Raw genomic sequence first — 16976 nt, forward strand, 5'->3', positions numbered from 1 at the left:
TGCTTCCTTTTTCTTTGTTGTGTTTTTTTGTTTTTGTTTGTTTTACATTCCAACATGCCCTTATTTGGAGAAACATTCAGACCCTCGGAGGGGCTTTTATTCTAAAGTGGCATCTCTGAGATGAACAAAAATATTTCCCAGAAAAGGGAAAGTGGATGTCCTGATTGATGATGCCATCGTTATGATTATGGACAAAAGAGGTCCGTGAATGATATGTTGGTATCCCCTGGTGGCTCAGATGGTAAAGAATCCACCTGTAGTGCAGGAGACCTGGATTCCATCCCTGGGTGAGGAAGATCCTCTGGAGAAGGACATGGCAACCCACTTCAGTATTCTTGCCTAAAGAATCCCTTGGACAGAGGAGCCTTGCAACTCTTTGCAGGGTTGCAAAGAGTCAGATGCAACATGCATGTATGTTTCAGTTGGGCTGAAAGTAATTGCCAGAAATAAGTTGATCAGAGTCAGATACTCCTATCTGGTGACACCATCTGATTTTTGATCTTTGCCGCAACTTTTAAATAATCTGCCACAGCTCCTATATCATTCAAAGGTTATAGTCACCTCTTCCACAGCTAAGCAGAGAAGCCTAGGGTTCCTGAAACACTATACTTTCATGAATTTCATTTTTCACTCCTCCTTTATTTCCTCCCTCCCTCCTTCTCTCTTTCCTTCTCTTACAACCCTTCTCTTTCTTTTTCTTCTGTTCTTCCTACATTTAGTGTTCTTCAGTGCTCCTGGCACTGTGTGCTCAGTGGAGGGGACACAGACTAAGATAAGATCATTGGCTTAAAGAGTTCAAAAGTAGGAGGCTGGTGTCTCCAAAGGCAAATTTTCCTCACCTCATAATTTTTTCAGAGGCTGCCCTGAGGGCAGAACTCTGAGTAAAACAAAAGTTTTATCAGAGGTGCTGTATTGGTTAGTTTTTGCCACATGAGAAATCATCACAAAGCATAGTGGTTTAAAACAACAAACACATTTCTCATGGTTCTGTGTGTTGGCTGGGTGCACTCATCCGGACCAGCTTGACCAACGCTACATGGCCCCAGATGACCTCATGCACACATGAAGCTCAGCTAAGATGCTGGCCTGGCTGGGAGGATGAAGTTCTCTTTCCACATGTCTCCTTCACTGGGAGGCTTTGCCTGGGCTTGTCCTCATGGTGCTTCACCGTGCTCAGTCGCTTCAGTCATATCTGACTCTTTGCAACCCTATGAACTGTAGACCGCCAGGCTCCTCTGTCCATGGGATTCTCCAGGCAAGATGACTGGAGTGGGTTGCCATTTCCTCCTCCAGGGGATCTTCCCCATCCAGGGATGGAACCTGCATCTCTTATGTCTCCTGCATTGGTGGGCAGGTTCTTTACCACTCATGCCACCCAGGAAGTCCTCATGGTGGTAGAAGGCTTTCCAGAAGCAGGAAGGGCAAGTCCCCAAATTCTCATACTTTTCAGGCCTCTGCTTGTATCACTCATGATACCATTTCACTAGTCAAAACAGATCACAAAGAATTTCAGATTCTGGTGGTGACAAAATTGATTCTATCTCTTAATGAGAGAAACAGTAAAGTCACATCACAGAAGGGCATACATCTGGGATGGGAAGAATTTGTGGCCACTTTTCAGTCTGCCATAGTTACAAATGAGTCAAGAAAAGTGTTCACCTTGAATTTTACTGCAATTTTCTTTCCATACTTGCTCTCTGAATTAGAACTAGAGGATAGTGAAATGGTCAAAAAGTTCGTGCAAATGGGAGGATAGATCATGGGACAGGTCTGAAAAGAAAAAAAATGTTATTTAGGGGGACTTTCTTTAGTAAGCCAATTAAAATGTTATTTTTTATCTTTTTAAATAATTTTTTATTGTTATTTTTGTTACATTTAGTAAGTCAAGTTTTGTGTTCCCTCATCATGATTTTCAAAATATAAGCTATCTAGTGATATTTTTTAACTTCATGATTTTCAAAGCATGAGCTATTTAATGATATTTATTATCTAACTTGATATACACACATTCTCACACATACACTTACACACAAAAAACATTTAAGGATAATAATATTCTATTTTATAGATAAGAGAACTAAGGCTTAACTTTAATTTTGTTGAACAGAGCTAGTAAGTGGCAAACTCAAGAATAAAATCCAATTTTCTGACTAAATCTCATTTTGGTTCCTTAGTAACACATTACTTTTACAAACTCAGCTCATTGAAGATTGGGGCTACCTGCTGCTGAGTTTTCTCCCCAAGAAGCGTAAACATGTCCTGATGCTTCTTTCCAATCCTTTACCAGCTAGAGATCAGTGTAAGACTTTTATGCATGGCTGGATGAGAAGTCAGACAGAAACCTCCCTGTGAAAGGGGAGCCATCAGAATTGATTAGGATATAAAACTTGTTTTGCTTTTGAAATACCTGGCAGTCTTATGAAAAGAGTGCTTCCCTACAGAAAACTAATTTGGAAATTTAAAAGTCTTTAATATTTAGGTGTCTTTCCTATTAAAATAACTAAAAACCAGTACAGAGATGTTTAAAGGTGTTTTTGAAACCCCGTGACATTTCCTGTTTGCTGCTTGCAGCATCAAGCAGAAGAGTAGAAGCTTTGTGGTTGAGTTGAAGAGTGTGCTAAAGCAGAGAGGGCTTTGGCAGGACATCTGTGGGTACCTCTTGTGGGAGAACCAATAGCCCTTTGAGATCCTATTCTCCTAAGTCACTCCCATTCTAGCTTGACTCTAGTGGTACTTTTCCAATTAGGGTAAGCGTTAGATAAAAATTAAGTTGAAGGCAGAATTCATCTTTGGAACCAGCAACTCCCCTCCAACCCCCACACCACTGGCCCCCTTGCAAACGTTCAGTCTCTCACAGTCTCCACTTGATTAGTGCTCTTGGGCTCCAAATAGTCCAATAAACTCCTTCCATCTCTGGTGTCAATTGATAAAACTCCATTCCTGGTTTATATGTATTTTGGAGCTGAGGAGTTATTTAATGCATTTCCAGTTGTGGAATTTCTTGCATCCCTAAAATAAGGATGGAAGATTTTCTCATCTCCTTCTAGGAGAAAGTTGCTTTTCCTCATAAGCATTCAGTCTCCTCAAGACAAGAATTCTCTTGAGAGACAAGAATTCTCTTGAGAGACAAGAAAACTATGATTCATGGACCCAAGAAGGGCCTTGCTGAGCCCAAACTCTGAAGCTTTCATCTTCAGCTTTACAATCATTTCAATGATACAGAGGAGTTTCCCAGGTGGGGCTAGTGGTAAAGAACCTGCCTGCCAACGTAGGAGACATGAGACACAGGTTTGATCCCTGGATCAGGAAGATCCCCTGGAGGAGGGCACAGCAACCCACTCCAGTATTCTTGCCTGGAGAATTCCATGGAAAGAGGAGCCTGGCTGGCTATGGTCCATAGGGCTCACAAAGAGGTGGACATGACTGAAGCAACTTAGCATGTACGCACACATGCAGTGATATAGAAGACTAGGTTTTCAAAGTTGGTGGGTTTGTGTGTGTGTGTTTATGTAACATGGTAAAGATATGCTCGAAATACCATCCTCCCGGATTGTGTAGGACTGTTAGTTGGTTCAGCGTTCACTAAACAACCACTTGTTGTACATTGACTATATAAAAGGTACTGGGAATACAGAGATGAATATGGTTTCAAATGCTCTGTCAGACTATATGCCCTGCTCTTTGTTTCAAACAACATGGCACATGTTTAACATTTATATTCCCTGTAATATTTATTTAAAATTCCTTCACACCATCTGAAAAAGACCCAGGGCCTGCTCCACTTCCTAGATGTATGGTTACAGCCCATTGGTTTCCACAGGGAGGTCATGCCTGGGCAGATGTATCGGTACCAAGTTCAAGCTGCAGCTGGAGCAGAACTGGGAGAAGCTTCACCTCCTCTGAGCCACATCCATGGAGCTCCTTACTGTGGAGATGGGAAGGTTGCAAGGTGAGGACATACTGGGTGCCTTGGGCTGGGTGTCAGAGGATGTCCCGCCTTGCTCGGACCATGAGGGTTCGCCTTGAGACTGGTTTGGGAAGTGAAAGGGGCAAGGCACTGTGTGATTCTGGTATTGAACAAAATCTGGGACCTGGTAGTGATCTTGAGGGGTCATTCACATCTCTACATAGTTAAAGATGGACCCACTTTCATTTAGTACCAAGATATTGAGGCTGATTCTGTGGGGATCTTCTTCAGGTTTCAGAGAACAAGTGCTGGGCAGTGATTCAGGGAAGGAATTCATGGTGGAGAAGGTTATTGCCAAATGATGCTAAAAGAGGATGTGAGGGTATCTTTTGGATCAGTTGCCTGTCTTATGACCCAAGGAAAGTCACTATAGCTTTATGAGCTTCAGTTGCTCATTTGATCCCTGGAAGACCTCATTGCAATGCAATTTACAACTATTCTATAAAAGCACCGAGGTAAAAATGGAATCACTCTTTTGATTTCTTAACATACTACCTTCCTTTTCCTGTTGCCCTTTAGTTAGTTATTTCAATCTCTCAGTCATGTCTGACTCTTTGCGACACCATGGACTGTAGCATACCAGGCTTCCCTGTCCATCACCAACTCCCTGAGCTTGCCTAGACTCATTTCCATAAAGTCAGTGATGCCATCCAACCATCTCACCCTCTGTCGTCCCCTTCTTCTCCTGCCTTCAGTCTTTCCCAGCATCAGGGTCTTTTTCCAATGAGTCAGTTCTTTGCATCAGGTGGTCAAAGTATTGGAGCTTCAGCTTTAGCATCAGTCCTTCCATAGACTATTCAGGACCGATTTCCTTTAGGATTGACTAGTTTGATCTCCTTGTAGTCCAAGAGACTCCCAAGAGACTTCTCCAACACCACAGTTCAAAAGCATCAATTCTTCAGTGCTCAGCTTTCTTTATGGTCTTTCTCTATGCCCTTTAGTGATATCAACTTAATTCCTTCTGATTTGCCAGGCACTTGCCAAAATTTTTCACTGAATATCCCCATGTCCCAGTGACCACCCTATATTAATCTATTCTAAATGCTTAGCTCACCTAATATGTTGTTTATATAAAGCTGCTGGGAGTAAAAGACTGGAAGCCCAGGTACTGTAATTTGTCTCAGAGTCTGTATCCTAATAAGATGGCTTGTTTTTAGCTTTCCAGATCAAGTGAAAATATCTTGTATCTTGAAGGCCTAATTGAAAGCAATCTATAGCCTTTCTTGGGGTTTTATCCCATTGTTTAGTAATTACTAAATATTGTTTGTCTTCTCAATCTTCTAAGATTCTTAAGCTTTAGTGTAAGTCTACTCCTTTTCATAGTAGTATAAACACCAAATGTTCCCAGACTTCAGAAATACATCCAAGAGACTGAGATCACTTTAATACCCAAACCTTGCTAGTTTGCTGAGGCCACCTTCTGCCTCAGTTTCAGCTTACCCTCCCCCCCCCCATCTCAATTAAATATCTCCCTGTGAAACCATTAGGTGACATTTCAGGGGCTCGCAAGAGCTCCAGTACCACAGTCCTTTACGTCTCAGCAAAGAAAAGAATTCAGCAATAGGCAAAGTGATAGATAAGAAGTGATTTATTAGATTAGGATGCTTGTAAGACTTATAAGCTGGCAAGGATTGGCAGGAGGCAGTAGTCGTGAAGGTTCTCAACCAGAGAACTTACTGGGCTACAGTTTTATAATCAAAGGAAAAGTGGGGAGGGGGAGAAGAACTTCTTTGTCTTTCTTGAGTAGATGCCATGCTTCCATCATCAGCTCTTCCTCCTGGTTGAGCAGGGGAGTTTTCTTATCCCTACTTGATCAAGCTTGGTCTGCAAATTATTGTTTTTTATGTGTGCAGAGAGAATGTTCTAGGGATAATTAGCTTACTGAGCTTACTGGGCAGGATGTGGGTCTCATGACAACACTTATTTGATCATTTGGGGGCAGTGTCTCGTGCTTCTGTTGCATGATTTTGTTGCTAAGCAAGCCAGCTTGGTTTTGTGGTTAAGTAAACCTGCAAGAAGATCCAACCAGTCCATTCTAAAGGAGATCGGTACTGGGTGTTCTTTGGAAGGAATGATGCTAAAGCTGAAACTCCAATACTTTGGCCACCTCATGCAAAGAGTTGACTCATTGGAAAAGACTCTGATGCTGGGAGGGATTGGGGGCAGGAGGAGAAGGGGATGACAGAGGACGAGATGACTGGATGGCATCACTGACTCGATGGACGTGAGTCAGTGAACTCTGGGATTTGGTGATGGACAGGGAGGCCTGGCGTGCTGCGATTCATGGGGTTGCAAAGAGTCAGACACGACTGAGCGACTGAACTGAACTGAAAACTGCTCAACTGAGTAATCAGTAACTTACAGGGGTCACCCATATTTTTCTATATACAATCCCCTAGTGGAATTAACTACTTAATCACCAACTTTGTCCCTATTTTGAGCTTCCCTGGTGGCTCAGACGGTAAAAGTGTCTGCCTGCAATGCAGAACACCTCGGTTTGATCCCTGGGTCAGGAAGATCTTCTGAAGAAGGAAATGGCAACCCACCCCAGTAGTCTTGCCTGGAAAATTCCATGGACCGAGGGGCCTGGAGGGCTACAGTCCATGGGGTTGCAAAGAGTTGGATGCGACTGAGTGACTTCACTTTCACTTTTGTCCCTATCACCTAGGGATGACTCAACGTGTGCACAGAACAAATCTGGTTGTTGTTGATGTTTTCCATGGCTACCTCATTTTAAACCTGCCGCCCACTAATTAAGGTGTCTGCAGGACTAGGTGACCATTACTACCCAGAGAGAGCCCTGCTTGAACAAAACATTTGATCTTATGTTGTAGCATCTCCTACAGCAGTCCTCCAATTAAGATTCTCATGTCCCAGGATGCCACATCTGTCTGGGGTTCTGGGGCAGAACAAGATAAGGGCCATCTTCCTAATCTGACATTGTACATTCTAGCCTGAGCCTTGAAACAGCTTCATCTGTAGTGACACCTGCTTGGCTACTGGGCTTCACAAAGCTCCTTATCAAAATGTTCCTTTAAACTCTGCCTATACCACCTCTCTATAGAGTGTCATACTTTGTTCTTGTGACTTTGGAAGGCCCTGCCTGCCAATGCAGGAGACATGGTTCATGGGTTCATGGGAGATCATGGGTTCCCTGATCCAGGAAGATCCCATATGCCTCAGGGCAACTAAGCCCATGTACCACAACTATTGAGCCTGTGCTTCAGATCCTGGGACCTGCAGCTATGGAAGCCCTCGCACCCTAGACCCTGTGCTCTACAATGAGAAAAGCCACTGCAATGAGAAACCCACACACCACACTGAGAGAGTAGCCCCTTGCTCCCTAAAACTAGAGAAAAGCCGGCACAGCAACCAAAACTAACTAAATACTTTTTAAAATGATGTTAACTACAAGAGAAAAATCATTTTATGTATACAAGTGTGTGTGTTTGTATATCAGAATGTATACTTTTACCTTGTAGGAACCTGGGAGAAGAGTGTGATGATGGAGACCTTTTGAATGGAGACGGCTGCTCAAGGGCATGTGAGTTAGAGGAAGGTTTCAACTGTGTAGGTGAGTTTAGGAGCACCTGCCCAGGCTTATATCCTATGTTTGGAGGTGTCTCCAATTCTTACTCTTGTGATCCCTTGATATCTGGCAATGTGTAATTTAGTGGTAATAATGATAACATTTGCTGTGTCTGTTATGTGCCTGGCACTAACTGTTTCACATATATTATCCTGTTTAATCCCTACAATAAATATAAGGAGACTAAACAGAGGCACAGAGAGCTTAAATAACTTGCTTTCTCTTACACAGCTGGCAGTGATGAAGTCAGGATTTGAACCAGGGAAGCAAATCCACATGTTAAACTACTAAGTTACCTGGCCTCCTAGATTAATGTTACCAAAGATTGCTCTTGGGTCCTCATGTCTAACATCAGACTGTCAGCCAAGTAGCACAATCACAGATTCAACATAAAAATTATGATGGGACATGTTTTAAGCCAAAGAGAGTACAAGATATCTCTTGGTGTCTGTGTTTAGTAGATAAAATTATGAAGAGTGACACACAGAATTTCTTAATCCGGGAATATCACTGGTAATGTTATTGCTAGGTGCCATTGACTCTAGACTCTTGCCACACAGGAAGGCCCTCCAGAACACTTTCCCTGATTTTGATTAAAGCCATCAACAGGCTTCTTTGTAGATTTTAATTTTTTCATTCCTATGAGCATGCACACTTAGTCGCTCAGTCAGGTCCAACTCTTTGGGACCCCATGGGCTGTCTCCTGCCAGGCTCCTCTGTCCATGTAACTCTCCAGGCAAGAACACTGGAGTGGGTAGCCTTTCCCTTCTCCAGGGATCTTCCCGACCCAGGTATCGAATCTGGGTCTCCTGCATTGCAGGCGGATTCTTTACCATCTGAGCCATCAGGGAAGCCCTCCTATGTGCATACATTGAAGTAATTCTGTGGAACATATTTACTCAGCAAAGTTATTTTTTAAAGCAGTGCATTTAACAATATTTTAATGTTTCTAAATTTCAAGACAAAGTTGGATATGATTATAATTATGTATAATTTATTAAGGTATTAAATACCACAAAGAACACACAAATGCTCCTGCTTCCCTGAGCAGAATAATAAAATTATAAAATCTTAGTGGTCTTACATCTATCCGTATAACAAACTATGTTCAGTGCCCTCTGTATAGCACAAGTCTAATAGAGACCCTGGTCCCTTCATATGTGCAGCCTCTTTACCTTATAGAAATTGCTGTATCAGTTCTCGAGCTTTTCTTACATGCATCTAGCAGTAAAGATTGCACCTTGAAAGATCATTCTGTTTAAAAGTGGCTTTATCTATTATAAAATTCTTCTCCCCCTTTCTGGTTTGGAAACTGATGTTCAGAGCATTTTAGTGACTTGTCCATGGGCATATAATGAAGTGTCTACAAAGCCAGCATTGGAACTCAGCTTTCCTAATTCTTAATCAAGTGCTTTTTCCTTGCTATGAAACTACAGAGGTTACATTTTTTTTCCCTGTTTTATTTGACTACCATTCAGATATTTGAAATGCCTCCCCATTATTCTCCTTTCCAGTCCAAACATCCCCTGATGTGATTAGGTTTCCAGGCCCTTTCCTATTTACCCTAACTTGGCATGCTTTCTGTGGTCAGTGCCCAGAAAGGAATTCAATACTCCAGATACGGTCTGGCTGTGTAAAATACACTGAACCGATTACCTCCCCTCTTCTGTATACCAGTATTTGTTAATGCCATCTCTGTTTGCATCATTCCTTTTTTCACATAATGGGCTCATGATACACACACACAAACACACACACATACACACACACACACACACACAGCCTTTGCCACTGCAGCTCATCTCATCTGTCTTAAAAGTGGACCTTACTTTGTTTCCATCACATTTAATTCCATTAAATTTGGTTCATATTCCTTTACCCTCCAACTCCAGGAATATCATAGTTAAATTATTTTAGCTTTACATGGCAAAGTTAAAATGGTCTATTCCACAGCTAGATATTTATTTCAGTTATTTAGTTCTATAGTTCTATAGCATATAGCTCTAAAGCTCATAGCATATGCTAAGCATATAGTTCTGTTCCATCATTTCTCAAGAGACTAAGTTTGAAGGAACCATAGTGAAATGTGTTATAAAAGTGGTCTGCTATTTTTGCATTGATTTGAAGAAACAGAAGCAAAATTTTTAAGTTGATGGTAAACAAAAAATAGAGAAGAAGCAAGGAGAGACTGTCACTGGATTATATAGAAAAATAAGACATGTATACATATGTATATTATAAAAATGTCATAAAATATATATTATAAAACAAACACATTCATATGTACATATGTGTATATTCAAAATATGCACATACATATTAAACTCTACATACATGCATATGTATGAATATATGTGTGTATGTATATAAACTATATAAACATATAAACTATACATATATATGCATGTATATATATATATGGAACAATCATGGAAAAGTCATTCCAAATACACATATATTGGCTTTGGGGAGTAACTTAGAAAGGCCTTGGATTTAATGGCATACAGGAGTTGAAAACCCAAAATAGGCTCAGAACCAAGTCCTCGGAACAGGAGCATACCCCTGGCAAGTAGAGATAGATTTACTAGAGAAGCGTCTTTGACTTGAAGAGATTATGAAGGAAAATAATTAGTAACTACATGTTGATGAACAGTTGAAAAATTACTGAAGCAGTCCTGTGGTATTTCTGTAAAGAATTTAAAATTAAAAGAATGGAATAGTAACAGTTAATTTTAGTGATGTTACTGAATGTGGACCTATGCAGTCGCTTTCGTCGTGTCTGACTCTTTGTGACCATATGTACTATAGCCTGCCAGGCTCCTTTGTCCATGGGATTCTCTAGGGAAGAATGCTGGAGTGGGTTGCCATGTCCTTCTCCAGGGGATCTTCCCAACCCAGGGATCACATTGGTGCCTTTTATGTCTCCTGCGTTGGCAGGTGGGTTCTTTACCACTAGTGCCACCTGGAAAGCCCATGTAGCTGTGGGTTGATCTATTTTAAATCTTGATCTTATTTTCATGTCCTATTGTTTTAGGTAGAAATGAAGAATTAGAATTGTGTTACTAATAGGGGTAGACAGGGCAATAATACTTAATAAATAAATGGCTTTATAACTGCATCTCAGGTTTTTACATTTGAAGAAAGCTAAGTTACATATCAAGTGGCTCAGGGGAAAAGAATCTGCCTGCAATGCAGGAGACACAGGAGACATGGGTTTGATTCCTGGGCCATGACAATCCCCTGGAGGAGGGCATGGCAACCCACTCCATATTCCTACCTGGAGAATCCCATAGACAGAGCAGCCTACATGGACAGAGCAGGCTACAGTCCATAGGGTCCCCAAGAGTTGGACATGACTGAAGTTTACTGAAGTTACTGAAGATATGTAAACCCACTCAGTTTATATATCTATAGTTAGTGAGGACTATCCACGTAGTAGAAGTTATCCTACAAGCAAGTAAGGACCTTGTCCAAGGAATTATAGCTTGCTTTACAGGCCCAGTGATTGTTCTCATATGTTCATTACTCACACATTTGCTCCTGAAGACAGTCTCTCTGCCTTGGTTGAGGTACTGTGGAGTAAGAGAAAGCCCCTGAACCTGCTTCCTGTAAGCCTGGCTCAAAGCCAAGCAGTACTGCTTCTGCATCAAGGGAACTTTGACAAATCACTTATAATCATGGAGTCTCAGATTGTCTATTGATGAAACAAACAAAAAATACATACCTCACATGGTTATTGTAAGACAATAATAGATGTGTAACCCTTATAAACCTGGAGCCCATATTGTCCATTTCAGTGCAAATTGCATGGTTAACTGAAGAAATACAGCAGCAAAAATGTAATTGAAAACAAATCCCTCATATGTTTTATTTAAAATTTCAAAGACTATGATGAGGTTCCAAGTACATATCACATCCTACCATCTATTTAAATTTCCTTTATTCTTTTACCTAGCTTCCCCTAGCTTCCCCTAGTACTTTGCTCAATGATTCCTTAAAGTTTCTTTCTATATCCACCCCACAGCTGCTTTTTTCCTTCCTGTTCCTTTTCCCTAACCCCACCCACTTTGTAGACTTTTTATTATCTCAATGGATTTTACCATTCTCCCCATGAAAATGTATCCTTCTTTAGGGGTATGATATCTATATGTTTGAGGTGGGCATTAGACTGGTTAGTAGTTACAGGATTCTCTCTAGCAGCTGGAGTAAAAATGTAATTATTTTTACTTATATAAAAATACCTTTTCAAATGTCAAACAATGTTTCTTGACAGGGGAACCAAGCCTGTGCTATATACATGAGGGAGATGGAATATGTGAGCCTTTTGAGAAGGAAACCAGCATTGTAGACTGTGGTCTCTATACTCCCAAAGGATACCTGGATCAGTGGGCTACCCAAGCTTTTTCTTCTCATGAAGACAAGAAGAAATGTCCTGCTTCCTTGGTAACTGGAGCACCTCACTCCATGGTAAGTTAAGACTAGTCAAGGGTAAACAAAATTGTTAAGTGATTCCCCCAGATACTGACCTTGAGCTTACATTTTTTTCTCCTAACTTTGATGCCAAATTTAGTTAACGAACTCAGAATAAAATAATGTTAAATGAAAAGCTTCTAGGCTATCAGTTAAATCTCCTCCCCAACCCTCACCCCACTTACCTTCACTAGTTTTCATCTAGGAACCTTTGACTATGCAATAACTGGCTTAAAAGTACACAAAAGCATCTCAAAATTAGCCTTATAATATGCATGTCAGAAATTACACTTAGGCTTTGAGTTTGGAAGAATTTATCTTGAAAGAAGATAAACGAGCAGTAAAGTCAGAATACTTGGATGACACTGTTGGATCTATCAGTATCATTATGATTATTACTAAGTGACATTTGGCAAGTCACTCAACTTTTCTGGGCCCCAATTATCTCATATGTAAATCTTTTGCATTTAACTCAAGGTTTATTGCAAGGATCAAGTGAAATTTAAAATATATATTAAAGATCCAAATATAATTTGATTTAAAAATTATTATTATTAAAGACTTTCTAGAATTAGTACCAAATCAAATCCATAGGCACACAATTTTCCATGAATATCTACCTAAGTAAATAGAAGATCTTCTGAGAGCTTTGAGGACTGACTTCTGTGAATTATAAATACCTAAAAGAAGATTAAGTGAAAAAAGTGAAAGTGTTCATTGTTCAGTGGTGTCCGACTCTTTGCAACCCCATGGACTATAGCCCACTGGGCTCCTCTGTCCGTGGGAGGCAAGATACTGGAGTGGGTTGCCATTCCCTCCTCCAGGGGATCCTCCCAACCCAGGGATAGAACGTGGTTCTCCTGCCATGCAGGTGGATTCTTTACTATCTGAGCCATCAGGGAAACCCAAAGATTAAGGGCTTTGGTTTTTGAATGCTATTCTAGATGTTTCCATTGCCAAATATACTCTTCCATGCTTTATAACAATAAGTAATATAGTCATTTTTGACAGAAGTAAGATTTGTTAATAGCTCTCTAGGTATTTTAGGCCAGAGGCAAATCATTGGTTTTTGGTCTTGAGGAGACAGCCCAAGAGACTGAGGAACTAGCCAAGGCTAGTGGTCCAGGTCAAGGAACTCATCAAGGACCTAAGTGTCTCTGAGATTTTGGCTCTTTCCACACTTGACTTGCAGTTTTCTTCCTCAAGCTCATGAGACGACTACTGCCCTCCAGGTGTGAAGTCATTATTCAAGCAGGAAGAAGAGGGAAGGTCAAAGGGAAATAAATGCATGCGAGCTGAGTCTGTTTTTAGTGGCAAAATGGGAGCTGTTCCAGGAATATAGGCATCTACCAACATCCCATTGTTCAGATCCAGGTCACTTCACCAGCCTTAGCTGTAAGGGACCCTGAGGAGATGAGCATTTATAGCTGGATACACTGTCACCTTGACCAAGATTAGAATTAATAAGAAAGAGGGAGGTATGGATATGGACAGCCAATTAGCCATGCCTGTCTCTCTCCTTTCGCTAATTCTGAAGGCATCTTTCTCAAGCATTCTGATGCCCAGTGGTAGGAAGTTAGGAAAGTTAGGTGATTCTGAGTTAGTAACAGCTCTCTAAAGCGGCTTTAGTCTAGCTTGTCTGTCTTCCCCAAGTGAAGTGGGAAAATTTTCTGGAATTTCTCTTTCCTGGTTCCTTTTCCCATCTTAGTGTTTCCTTGACTCGGTTGTCTCACTCCTGGGCCAGTAGATCCTTCCTGTTAAGGACAGAATCATCATCTTGAACAGATTTCCCTAACTAATCCTAGGAGCAGTTGTCTGAAATGTGCCAGGAGAATTCGTTGAGCAAGGTCCCTGGACCACCGATGGGCTGTAAGTTGTCACGTGTGTTCTTCCTCCCTGGAAAGTTGGATATTGAGGCTAAGAGAGAGCACTGAGACATTCTACCTTGAGAAAAGTTTTCTGCCAATAATGTCATCATTAGGCATTCAGAAAGAGGAAAACATTGATTTTGAGCTGGGAGTTTCATTATCTTTACTTGTCTCTCACCCTTCATGTCTAATTTTTGGTTGAAATTGCATTTCAGGTTTGCACATCATACCGTCCAGATTTACCAGAGCACCGACCCATAATTGGCTGGTTTCCCTGTGTCCCCAGTGGAAATGGACCTGAAGATGAAGGGAGTAAGCAGCCAAAAGGTAGCCTGCAGAGAGAGGATGAGGTTTGGCTCAAAGTAAGTGACCCAAATGTTTTTTTTTGTGTGAAAACTGGATAGATTGTGCGTGTGTGTGTGTGTGTGTATAAATGATACATTGGAATGTCAGGAAATTTCCTTTTGTCATCTAAAAGTTTTTATGTTTTGAGTTTATTTTCATTTCTTTTTGAATGTTGGACTTTTCTTTATAAGCAATCACACTATCAAAGTGTAATACACATATAGAAAAGTACAAAAATCAGAAAGGATTGATAAATTTTTACAAAGTAATCATCCTCTCTAACCACCACAGAGATCAAAAAACAGAAAATTAACATCACCCCCCAAAGGCTCTGTCCTTCTCCCTCTCTTTATACTACAGAGGTATCTACTATTTTTCCTTTTATCACCAAAGATTAGTTTTGCCTGTTTGTATTTTATGTGAAAAATTTGACAGTCTGTAGTATTTGTGTCTGATTCTTTCTTACTCAGCATTCTATCTCTGGGATTCATTCAGGCTGCTATACTTAGCAGTAGTGTTCATGTCCACTGCGGAGCAGAATTCCAGTGCATCAATGGGCCATACTTTAATTAATCATAGTAATGAAACTTTCGTTTATTTCTAATTTTTCTCTATTGTATATTACAAATAGTTCTGCTATAAACACTTCTGTACATTTCTTTTGGTGAATGTATACAGACAGTTGGGTATATTTGGAACTGCTGCTAAGTCACTTCAGTCGTGTCCGACTCTGTGCGACCCCAGAGACGGAAGCCCACCAGGCTTCCCCGTCCCTGGGATTCTCCAGGCAAGAACACTGGAGTGGGTTGCCATTTCCTTCTACAATGCATAAAAGTGAAAAGTGAAAGTGAAGTCGCTCAGTCGTGTCCAACTCTCAGCGACCCCATGGACTGCAGCCTACCAGGCTCCTCCATCCATGGGATTTTCCAGGCAAGAGTACTGGAGTGGGGTGCCATTGCCTTCTCCGATATTTGGAACTGCTAGATAGTAATTAGGCAGATGATCAGCTTTAGTAGATAATACCAAATGGTGTTCTACTTGGTTATACTAGTTTATACTCCCAACAGAGGCTTATGAGGCAATTGCTTTATATTTTTACTGATTACTTAGTATTTTAAGTCTTAATTTTAACCATTAAGTATGTAAATGTACCTCCCTATGGTTTCAATTTACATTTACATTTTGACTAATGAAGTTGTAATGTTTATATGTATATCAGCCATTTGTATCGATATATCCTTTTTCCCTCTTTTTTTCTGAAGGGTTTATTCAAGTCTTTTGCTCAATCTTCTATTGGACTGTCATTTCTTCTTAATTTATGTGATTTCTTTACAATTTTTGGAATATATAAATCATATTTCAGTTGTATATTATTTAATATTTTCCAGCATTTCATGGCTTACTTTTTTTTTTTTTTTACTCTTAGTGGTGTATTTGATGAAGAGTTCTAAATTTTACCACAATCCAATTTCTTTTTCTTTTTCTTTATGGTTAGTGCTAATCGTGTACTATATTAAGAAGTCTTTGCTTACCACAAAGACATACTTTCCTATGTTATCTTCTAGAAACGTTATTGTTTCACCTTTTATATATAGATCTACAATCCTCTGGAATTTTTACATATTGTGTGAGGTAGGGATCAAGATTTTTTCCCCCTAGAACTAGAACCACCATTGAAAGTGAAAATGTTAGTTGCTCAGTCATGTCTGATTCTTGTGACCCTATGGACTGTAGCCCACCAGGCTCTTCTGTCCATGGAATTCTCCAGGCAAGAATCCTGGAGTGGGTAGCCATTTTCTTCTCTAGGGATCTTCCTGACCCAGGGATCAAACCTGGGTCTCCTGCATTGCAAGCAGATTCTTTACCATCTGGGCCACCAAAATAACAACTTGAAGGCAATGTATAATCCTTTGCCAATAGTTTTGGATACTTTTTGTGAATATATTAAGTGTTTTTTCTTTTATATTCATTAGAGCTTGGTCCCTACATTAAAAAAGAAAAATGTTACTATCTTGTCAGGTTTATGATGAAGGCCAGGTTTGACTCCTAGAGTAAGTTTCCTTTATTCCCCAGTTTTCTGGAATATTTTGTGAAAGGTTGGTGTTAAATTTTCGTGAACTTCATCAGTAAAGCTATCTGAGTCTGGTATTTTCTTTGAGGAAAATATTTAAATATATGTTAAAATCTTAAACCAAATATTGCAGAATTGGGGCTTTCTATTCTTCTTAGGTTAACTTTGGAAGAAGTTATTTTTTTTTCCCAAATAATTTGTCCATTTTTTTCCTAAAATTTTGAATTTGTTGGCATTAAGTTTTTCATAATGCTCTCTTATTTTTTATATTTCTATACTCCCTAGGACTTTTTTTAGTTATTCTATGGCTAATTTTTGGCTTCTCTCTTTTATTTTTTTGCTTAGTATTGCTAAAGACTTAACAGTTACATTAATCTTTCATTAATGTTTTTATAGAACCAAAGATTATACATGTGTGTATATATGTATGCTTATATATATATATACATATATACATAAATATACATATGTAAACATAAAAGGAAGGAAATAATGAAAGTAGCATGCATGTGTGCTCTTATATTCATTATTGCCTCTTTTTATGTTTACATTTAATTTGCTCTTGAGATGATGCTTAGATCATTAATTTTTAGCTTCTTTCTTTTTAAAATATAAACATTAAGGTGGCAAATTTCTTTCTAAATGTGACTTTTGCAACATATTACA

At 39.9% G+C, this 16976-nt stretch overlaps 1 protein-coding gene across 1 annotated transcript in view; it reads left to right on the forward strand.

Moving 5' to 3' along the window:
• Positions 1 to 16976, forward strand: part of PAPPA2 (pappalysin 2) — a 316324-nt gene that overhangs the window by 147019 nt on the left and 152329 nt on the right. Inside the window, exons 8-11 of the mRNA XM_010813486.4 lie at positions 3821 to 3949; positions 7450 to 7541; positions 11830 to 12023; positions 14110 to 14256. Coding sequence (XP_010811788.2) covers positions 3821 to 3949; positions 7450 to 7541; positions 11830 to 12023; positions 14110 to 14256 — 562 coding nt within the window. The remainder of the gene's footprint in view (positions 1 to 3820; positions 3950 to 7449; positions 7542 to 11829; positions 12024 to 14109; positions 14257 to 16976) is intronic.

The sequence above is a fragment of the Bos taurus genome, chromosome 16 (assembly GCF_002263795.3).
Source record: "Bos taurus isolate L1 Dominette 01449 registration number 42190680 breed Hereford chromosome 16, ARS-UCD2.0, whole genome shotgun sequence".
In the NCBI taxonomy this organism is placed as follows: domain Eukaryota; kingdom Metazoa; phylum Chordata; class Mammalia; order Artiodactyla; family Bovidae; genus Bos; species Bos taurus.